This window comes from Rhinopithecus bieti, unplaced genomic scaffold (assembly GCF_001698545.2).
Source record: "Rhinopithecus bieti isolate Rb0 unplaced genomic scaffold, ASM169854v2 scaffold_31527, whole genome shotgun sequence".
NCBI lineage: Eukaryota > Metazoa > Chordata > Mammalia > Primates > Cercopithecidae > Rhinopithecus > Rhinopithecus bieti.
This window is the reverse complement of record NW_016813959.1, coordinates 2022591-2034691: the sequence shown is the minus strand read 5'-3', so window position 1 is coordinate 2034691 and position 12101 is coordinate 2022591. Positions and strand designations below refer to the sequence as shown.

Genomic DNA, 12101 nt, shown 5'->3' with positions numbered 1-12101 from the left:
GGGAAGGGGAGGGAAGGGAAGGGAAGGAAAGAAGAAAGAAGGAAAGAAAAGAAAAAGAAAGAGAGAGAGAGAAAGAAAGAAAGAAGGAAGGAAGCTATGATTGTGTCACTGCACTCCAGCCAACAGAGTCAGACACTGTCTCAAACAAATACATTCCTGTTCCTTATACATTATCTGGTCTCAGGTATTTTGTTAAAGCTGCACAAATGGGGAGGGGGGAGACAAGATAATGTGTATCGTTTACTGTTATTGCAGAAAATAGATTGAGGAAGAACATCCAGAAGCCTCAAGAGAAACACAAACTTTTCATTATGATCTCGTATAATATCTAGAAGAAACATCTCAGAAAAGTATCCAGCAACCTCAACAAAGGGCAGGAAGATATAACATCTATGACATAAGAGCAAAATCTCGTAAGAGAACAAAACAAGGCAAGTTGGTTTGAAAAAAAAAAAAAAGCCAAAATGGTATAAAAAAGGAACAGGAAATGATAAAAATTATAGGGAAGTTTGAAAGGTTGTAACAGAAGGAAAATGCACATTGGTTGCAATAAAACATAGAATTAGCACTGCCAAACAAAGTGAATTGGTTATGTACAAAACAAACAAGAACTGCTTTTTCCCCAGAATGCAAAGGAAATGGGAAAAATGCAAATGTGAGGACAGAACAGCAAACCAAGATATGGATACTGGGTTGTTCCTGAAGAGGAGACCAGCAGAAAAGCTCTAGCAGAAAAGAAAGAAGAAATAAAGGTTGATGGAGAGGAAAGTTCCCGAGCTGGGCTGCACGGGAGGTCCTACGCTGTTCAAGGCAAAGTGGATTTCAAAAGACCAACAAGCAGACATATCCTAACAACATATTTACACAGCAAAGATAAGGCTAAAAGTCCTGTAATCATTTACGTGGGAAGACCAGTGCAAGAATAAAAAGAAGGCTGGTCTCAAACTTCTCTATAGCCGCATCTCAAAAGATGCCTCCGGTGCATAAGAAAAATACTAAGACCTTTATTGGTAGCCAAGCTGTCTTTCACGAGGGAAGGCAACAGAAACACATTCTTCTAGAGACAAGGACTCATGTCCTCCTTAGTAAACATACGTAAGGGATGTGCTCCAACTGCCTGAAAGAACAAGACAAACAGAGGTGAAGAATGAAGAAATCATGGCGCAAAAGGATCCAAGCTGTACGCTGAAAGCAGCTTACAGAAATGCATATGTAATTATGAATCTAGTTATACAATCATGTATACATGTTGCTATTCTCAACATATACTGTAAAAAAAATGAAATTATAACCTGAGTCTGGCTGGGTGCGGTGGCTCATGCCTATAATCCTAACATTTTGGGAGTCCAAGGTAGAGGAGTTCACGACCAACCTGGGCAACACAGCAACTCCATCGCCACAAAAATTTTAAAAATTAGCCAGACGTGGTGGTGCACACCTTTTGTCCCAGCTACTAGGGAAGCTGAGGCAAGAGGATTACTTGAACCCAGGAGTTCGAGGTCACAGTGAGCCACATTTGTACCCTGTTCTCCAGCCTGCAGCAGCAGAGACCCTGTCTCAAAAAACAAAACAAAACCCTCCACTTAAAAAAATACGCTAGGCCAGGCGCAGTGGCTCACACATGTAATCCCAGCACTTTGGGAGGTCGAGGCGGGTGGATTGCTTGAGGTCAGGAGTTCGAGACTAGCCTGGCCAACATGGTGAAACCCCGTCTCTACTAAAATATAAAAATTAGCTGGGCGTGGTGGCGTGCGCCTGTAATTCAGCTACCAGGGAGGCTGGGACAGGAGAATTGCTTGAACTCAGGAGGTGAAGACTGCAGTGAGCTGAGATCATGCCACTGCACTCCAGCCCGGGTGACAGAGCGAGACTCCATCTCAAAATAATAAAAATAAAAATAATATGTACTAGAAGAGATCAAGAGGCAGGAGGAACACTGAGATCATGAGAACACTGAGGGAGATGGAAAGAAAACGTTGCCCTTCCTCCCATCCCAATAATGAAGCATCCATGTCCTACTGCCCCTCCTGCCAAATATCAGGTATCAGGTACCTGACCTGCCCAGTTGGCATCCATCCTCTGTCCTTGTTTCTCAAGTCCACTCTTGTCTCTTCCTAGAAACTGACAGGTTCTCAACCAGAGGGAACACAACAGAGGGAAGGGGCCTTGGAGACCCAAGCCCCCGGTGCTGTGAGTCTTTTGAGTCTTGTCTCTACCGGGTTGTATTGGCCCCAAGGGCAGTCAGCTTCCACGGGGAATCCCGAGCCCTGGAATCTATTCAGGTACATATGTTGGGACCAAAGCACTTTGTGGATTGAAGGAAAAAATCAGTAGGAACCCAGGGCTTTCCAAAGACCTCATTTGAAACACCTGTTTGGCTTCGTAAGCCCTCAAAGGGTTCCCAGGGCCAAAACACAGAGAAGAGCATGTGGCTATTTCTGGGCCTGGGCCTGAGCATGACCATGTCCTGTGGCACTGTGGTTGGACCCGTGTGAAAAGGGGGTCAGGTGCATGAGGCACATCTGCAGCTCTTACTAGCAAGAAGCCAATGAGTCAGGAGGGTCGCCTTCCTTTCTTCCAGTTTTCTACGTGCAAAATTTGTCGGAGGCTTTACCAGAGTCCTCTGCGTGTCGCCTCAAATCCTTCTTATTAGAAATCACCTGGTGAGCAGGGCTGTCCCCTTGAATTCATAAAAGCAATTTCTCAAATGAGGCTTTAGTCATGTAGATGCAAACGTCCTCAGGCCTCTTCCAAACCTGGCACTGTCCAAGTGTCCTCGGGCCTCACTATTTGGGGTAGATCGATGAATGGGGTGACAATGGATGTGGCAGCAATCATCTATATCTCGCTGGTTTGAATCCCCCACTTGCTCACATCAGACGCCCACCCCCACCAGCCTCCTTGGACGAATCCAAAAGTGACTTGCTTGGGCTCCCCAACCAGGTTGCAACTCCAGTCCCCATGGAGTGTCTGGCATACTCTTCTTCATCTGCATTAGCTACTTCCCCCCCACCAACACCATCACTGTCCTCTGTCTACGAAGTGGCAAGAAGAAGCCTCACACTGTGGTTGTCACTGGCACCCACCCTAAGAGGTGGACATTAGGGCCGTGGGAGTTTTCTCCCAGCCGTGGGTCTGAAGGCCGAACCACTTGGGACACTCCAGACCTATCCAGCTGCTGGTAGGTCTGGCAAGAGTCGCAGCCACCCTGGAAGCCCCCAGCACATCCCTGAGGGCCAGTCAATTCATGGGGTATACTTGTCAAGACTGAGCGGGGAGAGGACACAGAACAATAGACTCTGTATTTTCTGACCCTATAAAGAAATGGAGTGATCTGGTTAACCAGGAATTTTGATGAACATAATTACAGCGCAGTCCATGCGGCAAGGATACAGGAAGTCAACCCTTCAACCCGCACAGGGAAACTTGCCAGGCTGGAAACACGGAGTCTCTGGGGGACAAGGATTGATGAAAAGATTTGCAAATGATCCTGCAAACTGCAAGGATGAGTTGGATGGCCCCTCCTGGGTCAGAAGTCATGTCACAGCCTTGAAACACCCAAGAATCAAGCGGTCAGCAGAGGGTAGAAAAGAAACGCCTTCTATGTGGGCCTTGCAGAATCCCTGTTCCTGCATGACCCTTCCTCCTTTGACTCTGGAGAATGAGATTTTTATGGTGGTTGCACCTGCTGTCCCAGTGTAAGACAGAAGGGCCAGTTAACAGGGTTCCAGAGGAGACAAAGGAAGAAATGAGGAAAACTCGGAATGTGAGCACATTTCTTGCATCTGAGATGGCTGGTCCTTTTCATTGGTGGCATCTCCCCAGCGGCACCATACGGCATGATGGGGATCTGAGAGACGCCCACTCTGCAGCATGTTTTGGAAGAATCTCAGCATTGACGAACCAGCGTGATTGTGCCACCAAATATCAGAGTCACTCTTCTGGCCTCTGATAGAGGGGTTTGGAGCAGGTACCTAAAGGCCTTTTGACTGTGTTTTAGAACCACAGGATCTGGGGTGGAGGACCTGGGGCGTCATCCCACAAGCACTCCTGAAATATAGAGAACAGTTCTAGAAATAGTAAGGAAAGCAGCAACTGCTTCCCCACCTTGAAGCCTGGAGAGGTTGGGAAACCCTAGGAAAAAAAAAAAAAACCTGCATTTTGTTCCATTCCAAGGTCTCTGTGGTTCTGATGTTTCAGTACAATTAAAAATGTAATTATTAAATGGCAAGGTAGTCTCCTCCCAGTAGCCGGTTCCAGCTTCCGGCTTCCAAGCCAGAAAACCTGAATGACTGTGCTCACCGGCTTTTGATTAACAGACACATTTTACTCAAACTCTCCATTTCCTGATGAACTGTTGAGGAATGTTGCTTCTTTCCTCCTCCCCCTTCCCGAGCAGAATAAAAATAGTGTGGGCCATTCTGATATCCTACCCCCAACTCAGGATGACAAAAGCATTAGGAGACAGCACACAGGCGTAGGCATACGAAGGTGCTGTGCTCCCAGACAGCGAGATGTGATGTGTGCAATTATCTTAGCCTCTCCGGGCTTCTGTTTCCTCATCTGTAACATAGGGGGATTGCCAGTCGCGAACACTGTGGTCCTATAACCCATGCATGGGATGGTTTTCGTAACACAGCCTAAAACCACAAGGAAAATATCAAGGCAGTTAAATGTCCAGCTCAGCTTCCAAGAACAGCAGTCACATAAACAAGAGACGACAGAGGCCTGACGAGACACAAATCTTCATGAAATATTGCTTTGCTTGCTGCAAGCTTCCCTCCAAACACTTCTGGGCTCTGAAGAGAAAGAGGCCTCCAGCTCTTTTGGTCTAGATACCCTTTCATTTACTCAACCAAATCTGACTTAGAATCAGTGGGAAAGAAAGGCTTGTCTGAGATACCAACAAAGCAAAGCGATGTAGCAAAAATTGGAAATGGAATGCATGCCCAAATCAGGGTATGTGACAGTGCACAGGACCTCAGGTCTGTACGGGGAGGCTGAACAGTTGGGATTCTCTTCCCCTTTGCCACAGGTCACTGTTACGGCCAATGAATGCTGAAAAGTTCCCATTTGTCAAAGGAAGGAGCTGGGATAGACTTCAGTACTTCTGTCTTCGTCCTAAAGATTAACGATCTTGAAATACATCCTAGGTTTTCCACGCTTGTTGATATTTATAATATCACTTGTCCTAACCTAGAAAACACTTTTGAAAGATATTCTGTGGATTATTCACCTAAGACACTCCTTAGAAAGTTCCTGGTAGGGTGATCTACAGGATCGCTGGTCAACTTCCCTTTGCAGTGGAAAAAGCCTGGGAACGAGAGAAAGAGAGAGAGAGAGAGACAGAGAAAGACAGAGAGAGAGAGAGAGAGACTACGTAATATCCTCCCTAGCCTTCCTTTAGTATTAAGTTGCAAAGCCCCAAAATGCCTTATATGTCATTGTTTTGGGAACTTTCTAAAGTTAAGACTTCCGAGGAAAACCCCAGAACCAAATTCACCAAGCATCCTATTGCATTCAAAATGGATCTAAGTTCAGAAGCAAGGGAGAGAGTGTCCAAAGCTGCAGCTCTATCAGTAACAGATTCGGTATCTCATGTAAAGCAGCCTGCTCACCAGAAAGAAACTTCAAACACAAGTGACACAGCTGCTGCCCGCAGATGAACCGGGGGCAAAAGTGGGCTTCCTCGGGGAGTTAGTGCTGTTGTAAAGGAAGGCGGACTGGAGCTCATTATGGTATAAGGGTAGGTGCTTCTGACAGCCTGCCTGCACCTGTGATCCAGCTAGCCGGGCTTTGTGGCCGCTAGTTGCTGGCTGGAGTGGCCCGCAACCACTAAAAGAAAATGCAAGCAGCTCATTTTCCCACCAAAGAGACTCATTCCACGGACTGCAGTGCCTATGGCCTGTGCTCCAAGTGATTCTAATCAAAGACTTCTGACTCCGAGAGATGGTTCCTGATGAGGTCTGAACCCTGAGCACTGGAGGGAAATGAAGTCTAATAAGGGCTGGAACTGTTTCCAAGTCTCAGTAAGGGGTGCAATTCTCACCAACCTGATTCGATGAACATTTCTGGAGCTGCTGCCGCTGGCGCATATAAAGCAGGCAAATGGTGACAGCCAACGGCCTTGCTATGGAGGTGTGAGACCTACCACTGCTCTGTGCCACCATGCGAGGAACACAGGATGGGAATCGGGGCTGGAGTACCAGCCCCAAAGCTGCAGCAGTCTTGCTGGAAGATCTTGAGCAACCTCTTTCATCTCTGCTGGGAGGCCTCAATTTCTTCATCTCTAAAACACGGAAGTTGGACCAGATGGTCTCCAAGGGCTTTCGTATGTATATATAGTTAATAATTCTTTTTTTTTTTTTTTGAGACAGAGTCTCGCTCTGTCACCCAGGCTGGAGTGCAGTGGTGTGATCTCAGCTCACTGCAACCTAAGTCTCCCAGGTTCAAGCGATTCTCCTCTCTCAGCCTCCCAAGTAGCCGGGATTACAGGCACCCATCACCACGCCCGGCTAATTTTTGTATTTTTAGTAGAGACGGGGTTTCACCATGTTGACCAGGCTGGTCTCAAACTCCTGACCTCAGGCGATCCGCCCGCCTTGGCCTCCCAAAGTGCTGGGACTACAGGCATGAGCCACCGTGCCTGGTCCAATAATTCTAGATGTCAGCATTAGTATATATGTTTTAAGGACACGCCATTTTAATAGGAGAAAAAAAGTCACATTCAAGTGTAGACATGGGCATCATGTCTAGGAGGCATCTGACTGTTCCTGAAACGTGGCGCTGTGCCCCAAACACCGAGAATCCCACCTTACCACACCCCAGATTCTGTGCTCCCACCTCTCACCACACTGAGTTCTGTCCTGATGCATCCACCTCTTCCCTGACACTCCCCCGAGCCACGTGAGTGGTCTCAGCTCTATTTGCCTAGCAACTGGAATCCTGGGCTTCTGTCTCTGCATCACCCCAGATGCACCAAAGGCAGGTTCCAGTGGAATTTTTCTGGGCCTGTTAGCAGTTAGCACTTCTGGCTGACTGCTCACATTACACCCCAAACGCACAGTCCACTTCAGCTTGGGGGCAGCCCACCGACAGCCTCTGCACCCCACATGCCCTTTTCCCAAGAGCTTGACTTCGGCTCTTCCCAGCTCCTCGCATGCCCTTCAGTGTTCTTCTCTGCTAATCCCTCCATCCCCATGAAGCACCCAGCCACAACCCACAAACAGGCCTGGCAGAACTCTCAGTGCTCTACCATCAGACCCAAGGCAGCCACATCTTGGTCAGAACTTGAGTGATTGGTCTGGGTTCCTCACAGGAGCAAATCTCCAAGTGTGGTCCCTGCACCAGTAGCATGAAGTCCTCTGGGATCTGACTATCAGTGCAGAGCCCCAGGCCCTGCCCTAGCACCGGATCTTACATTGTAAAGATCCCCAGGTGGTTTAGATGCATGGTAACCTTTGAGAAGCGCTGCTGTGGACTGTCCTAGGTCAACTAACCCGTTAGAGGACGCTCCTGGATAATAAGCACCATCTCCTTTCCCCTGGCACTGTAGGAACAGGAAGCCATGCCAGAATCAGGGATGCTGACTGGCCCAGGGAGGTGGGAGAGCGCATCCTGGAGGGAGACCACGTGCCAAAACAGGCTAGCCTTTCCATGCAAACTGGATTTCTCACAGCTGTACAGAGCCTCAAGAGAGTGATCACCACTCTCTTGGAGGTCCTACTTTGCAAAGAAAGAAGATGGATGCGTAACTTGTGGGGGTGGAAAGACTTGTGAAACAAGGGCTGTTGTACCGCTAAGTACTGGAAGAGTTTCCATCATCACTGTTGCAGCCTCCACCACCAAACTGGAAAGATGTTTCAGCCAAGCCTGGAAGCACAGTGCATTACTGGGCAGGTACTTCTGCTAGAGAGGCATGACCGCAGGAGCTCCCCCTTACCTTCATAAAGCATTATAGTCCTCAAATGGCTTTTGCCTTGTAGTGTCCCAGCTAGAACTGGGCCATGGGGTAAAAGCCCGATCAGTGGGCAGAAGCCAAGTTTCTTACTTGGAAAAAGTTACATGAAGGAAGCAAGGTTTGGGCTCCACTAAAATCACGTCGCCACTCTGCTTCTCCATCCCACAGCTCCAACTACAAAACTGCTCCCCAGGTAACCAGGGGAGCCAAGACTCCCTTTCTCTCCAAGACATCCTTCATAAATCTTTCTCCTCCTCCCATCTGCTTTTCCTGATTTCTCACACAATGACCCATGTCTTTTTTTTTTTTTTTCTCCCTGCTCATGCCTTGGATCTGTGAAAGGTGCCCCCTAGCACACCGGGTCCCCAGACAACCACAGCTCAGCAGTGAGACCCCAAATCTCAGTTTTCAGAGCTGCCTCTTTGCTATGGTGAAGTCATTTTAGGGACATGCAGAGAAAAGCAAACTGGAGCGTACATCTGCAGGCAAGAAAAATCAATTCTTACCATCAGAGAGCAGCTAGTCTTCTCTGGGGGCTGCTACCTCAGAGGAGAGTCTTGGGTTCTGCCTGAAGCCCTCAGACTCAGTGCCGAGACTCTGCCGGCTTCCTCTCCATGGCAGCCTCTGCGGGAAATGAAGCTGAGGCAAGTCGCTAGCCCAGGGCCAGTGCTCTGGGCACCCCAGAGGAGGTTCCTGTGGCTTTGCTCATTGCTGTTCTTTCACAAAGAACCCACTACATTGCACAGTTCCTTCCAAATCCGCTCCAGTGCTTGCTGGGAAATCAACAACTCGTCCTGGACTTTCCAGATGCAATGTTTCTGGAGACCTTCTTTTTTATTTTTTTCTTCACTCCCCCTCTTTTTCCCCTTTCTCAGCTAAAAAACGTTGGCTAAGGTCACAACAAACAATGGCCAAGCTTGTGTCACTGACCAGATGCCTCCCACCCCCAGGCCTGTGGACAAGGGTAGCTTTGTTCACTGTGTTTTAGGCGGGACTTCCTGGGCCTGCCCAAGCCCTGCTGGGGAATGTTTTGGCCAACTTCTTCTCAACCCTAAGTCATGGCTCTGGCCCTGGCCCCGGCCCCAGCTGTGTGAACCCAAGGCCAGATAAAAGCCCACATAAAAGGAACGGAGAATGTTCCTCCAAAGAACCACTGTGTGGAAAGCTGGTGCTTCCAGAGGGGCGAGATGAAGGTCTCTTGCCTTCACTCTGCCCTCGCCACCACCAAACCTGGACAGCTAACGAACAAAGACAGGGTCACGCGGGGTCTCCACTGAAATGGGCCCGAGGATCACAAAGTCATTACTTACAAGTGGAGAAAGGATTGGACTCCAAGAGCAATACTGTAGCCACCAACTAAATGAGCGTGGGCAGGGGCTTGGATCCTTGGTGAATATATTGGATCATTCCGTTTAGGAAGCTTTCTGGAGCAGCTGACGATTTAGCACTCAAAATGCCGCATATTTCTGTGTTTGCTTTCAGATGCAAACCTTTGGGGTTTTAGGAACTGATTCTTTATATAGAACTAAATACGGTTTTCTAGAGAAACCAAGATCCTGAGGACTGAAGGTTCCCTATTAAGCAAATGGATAAACTTATGTATGAAGAGGTTTCAATACCAGCTCCTTGGGTGGGGGGAAGAAAATAAGTACTATTGTCTAAGGATGGAGTCAGACCAGAGCTAAGCTGTTGTTTTATTGCTTACTAGCTGCAAGACCCTGGGCAATGGCTCAGGCTTCAATTTCTCCAAGTGCAAAATGCAGATGATCACAATATCTTTCTCAAAAGACTGCTGTGAGAGGTTAAAGGGGATGGGGTGGGGCATCCATGGAAACATTTCACTTAGTGGATGATGTAAATGCTCAATGAAAGCTAGGATTTTTGCTGTTACTACCACCAATAGCTGAAAGGGTAGGCACTGCAGTTACCCTGGGTCCAAAAAAAAAAAAATGTATAGACCAGGCAATAAAAAGCAAATAGCCCAATTTAAAAAATGACCAAAAGACATTCCTCCAAAGAAGATATCAAAATGACCAATAAGCACATGAAAAGACGTTCAACACCACTAATCATCAGGGAAATGCAAATCAAAACTACAGTGAGATATCAGCTCACACCCATTAGGACGGCTTCTTCAAAAAACCAGACAAGACCAGGCACAATGGCTCACGCCTGCAATCCCAGCACTCTGGGAGGCCAAGGCGGGTGGATCACTTGAGGTCAGGAGTTTGAGACCATCCCGGCCAACATGGTGAAATCCTGTCTCTACTAAAAATACAAAACTCAGCCAGGCGTGGTGCATGCCTGTAGTCCCAGCTACTTGGGAGACTGAGGCAGGAGAATCCCAGGAGGCAGAGGTTGCAGTGAGCTGGGATCACGCCACTGCATTCCAGCCTGGGCAACAGAGCAAGGCTCTGTCTCAAAACAAACAAATAAACAAACATCAACGAAACAGAAAAGAATAAGTACTAGCAAGGATTGAGAACTGTTGGAACCCTTGTGCCCTGCTGGTGGGAATGTAAAATGGTACAGCCCCTATGGAAAAGAGTGTGTTAATTCCTCAAAAAATTAACACAGAATTGCCATATGGTCCAGCAATTCCATTAATAGGTATATACCAAAAAGCACTGAAACAGGGTCCTGAAGGGTGGGTCTTGCTGCCTGTTCATGGCAACATTATCCACAAGAGCCAGAAGGTAGAAACAATCCAAGTCGTGGTAAAATAAACACAATGGAATATTATTCGGCCTTAAGAAGGGCAGTTTTTTTGTTTTTGTTTCTCTTTTTTGTTTTTTTGTGGTTTTTTTTGAGACGGAGTCTCACTCTGTCAAGCTGGAGTGCAGTGGCGCGATCTCAGCTCACTGCAACCTCCGCCGCCTGGGTTCAAGCGATTCTCCTGCCTCAGCCTCCCAAGTAGCTGGGACTACAGGTGTGCACCACCATGCCCAGCTAATTGTAAGGAAATTTTGACACATGCAACCATGTGGATGAACCTTGAGGACATTATGGTCAGTGCAACAGCCAGACACAAAGGGACAAATACTATTTGCTTCCACCTCTATGAGGCACCTAGAGAAGTCAAATAGACAGTGACAGGTTGCAGAATGGAGGTGACCAGGTGTTGTGGGCAGGGGACGTTGGGAATTAGTGTTTAATGGGTCCAGAGTGTCAGTGGTACAAGATGGAAGCGTTCTGGAGATTAATGGTGGTGATGATGGCTGCACAACCATGTGTGTATACTCAAAGTCACTGAACTATACATTTAAAAATGATGGAGATGGCCGGGCGCGGTGGCTCAAGCCTGTAATCCCAGCACTTTGGGAGGCCGAGACGGGCGGATCACAAGGTCAGGAGATCGAGACCATCCTGGCGACCACGGTGAAACCCCGTCTCTACTAAAAAAATACAAAAAAGCTAGCCGGGCGAGGTGGCGGGCGCCTGTAGTCCCAGCTACTCAGGAGGCTGAGGCAGGAGAATGGCGTAAACCCGGGAGGCGGAGCTTGCAGTGAGCTGAGATCCGGCCACTGCACTCCAGCCCAGGCGACAAAGCGAGACTCCATCTCAAAAAAAAAAAAAAAAAAAAAAGATGGAGATGGTGGATTTCATGTCATGTATATTTTGCCATGATTTAAAAAACAAAACAACAACAACAACAAAAAAACACCTGAGACCCACAGAGATAGTTTAGCTCAAAAGACCCTGTGAACCATAAGCCCATCATGAGATATACCACCTCAGGCTCTCCATGTACACCCAGAGGAAAGCCACCCCAGCTTCTTGGCAATGGTGAACAGCAAGCCCAACTAGAAGACGAGGCTGGGGCCTGGTGAGGTGGCTCACGCCTGTAATCCCAACACTTTGGGAGGCCGAGGTAGGCGGATCATTTGAGGTCAGGAGTTCGAGACCAGCCTGGCCAACATGGCGAAAACCCATCTCTACTAAAGATGCAAAAAATTAGCTGGGTGTGGTGGCACGCACCTGTAAATCCCAGCTACTCACGAGGCTGAGGCAGGAGAATCACTTGAACCCGGGAGGCAGAGGTTGTAGTGGGCTGAGATCATGCCACTGCGCTCCTACCTGGATGACAGAGTGAGATGACAGTGAGACCCTGTCTCAAAAAAAAAAAAAAAAAAAAAAAAAA

At 47.9% G+C, this 12101-nt stretch overlaps 1 protein-coding gene across 5 annotated transcripts in view; it reads right to left on the bottom strand.

Annotated features, from left to right (window-relative positions):
- Positions 1-12101, bottom strand: part of GAS7 (growth arrest specific 7) — a 304840-nt gene that overhangs the window by 129084 nt on the left and 163655 nt on the right. The window contains exon 1 of one of the 5 annotated variants that reach the window (XM_017849225.1): positions 8467-8851. The exons of the other annotated variants lie outside the window; for them this stretch is intronic. Within the exon in view, the coding sequence (XP_017704714.1) occupies positions 8467-8469 (3 nt within the window). The 5' untranslated portion in view covers positions 8470-8851. Of the gene's footprint in view, positions 1-8466; positions 8852-12101 lie in introns of those variants that run through there. 5 annotated transcript variants of the gene reach the window in all.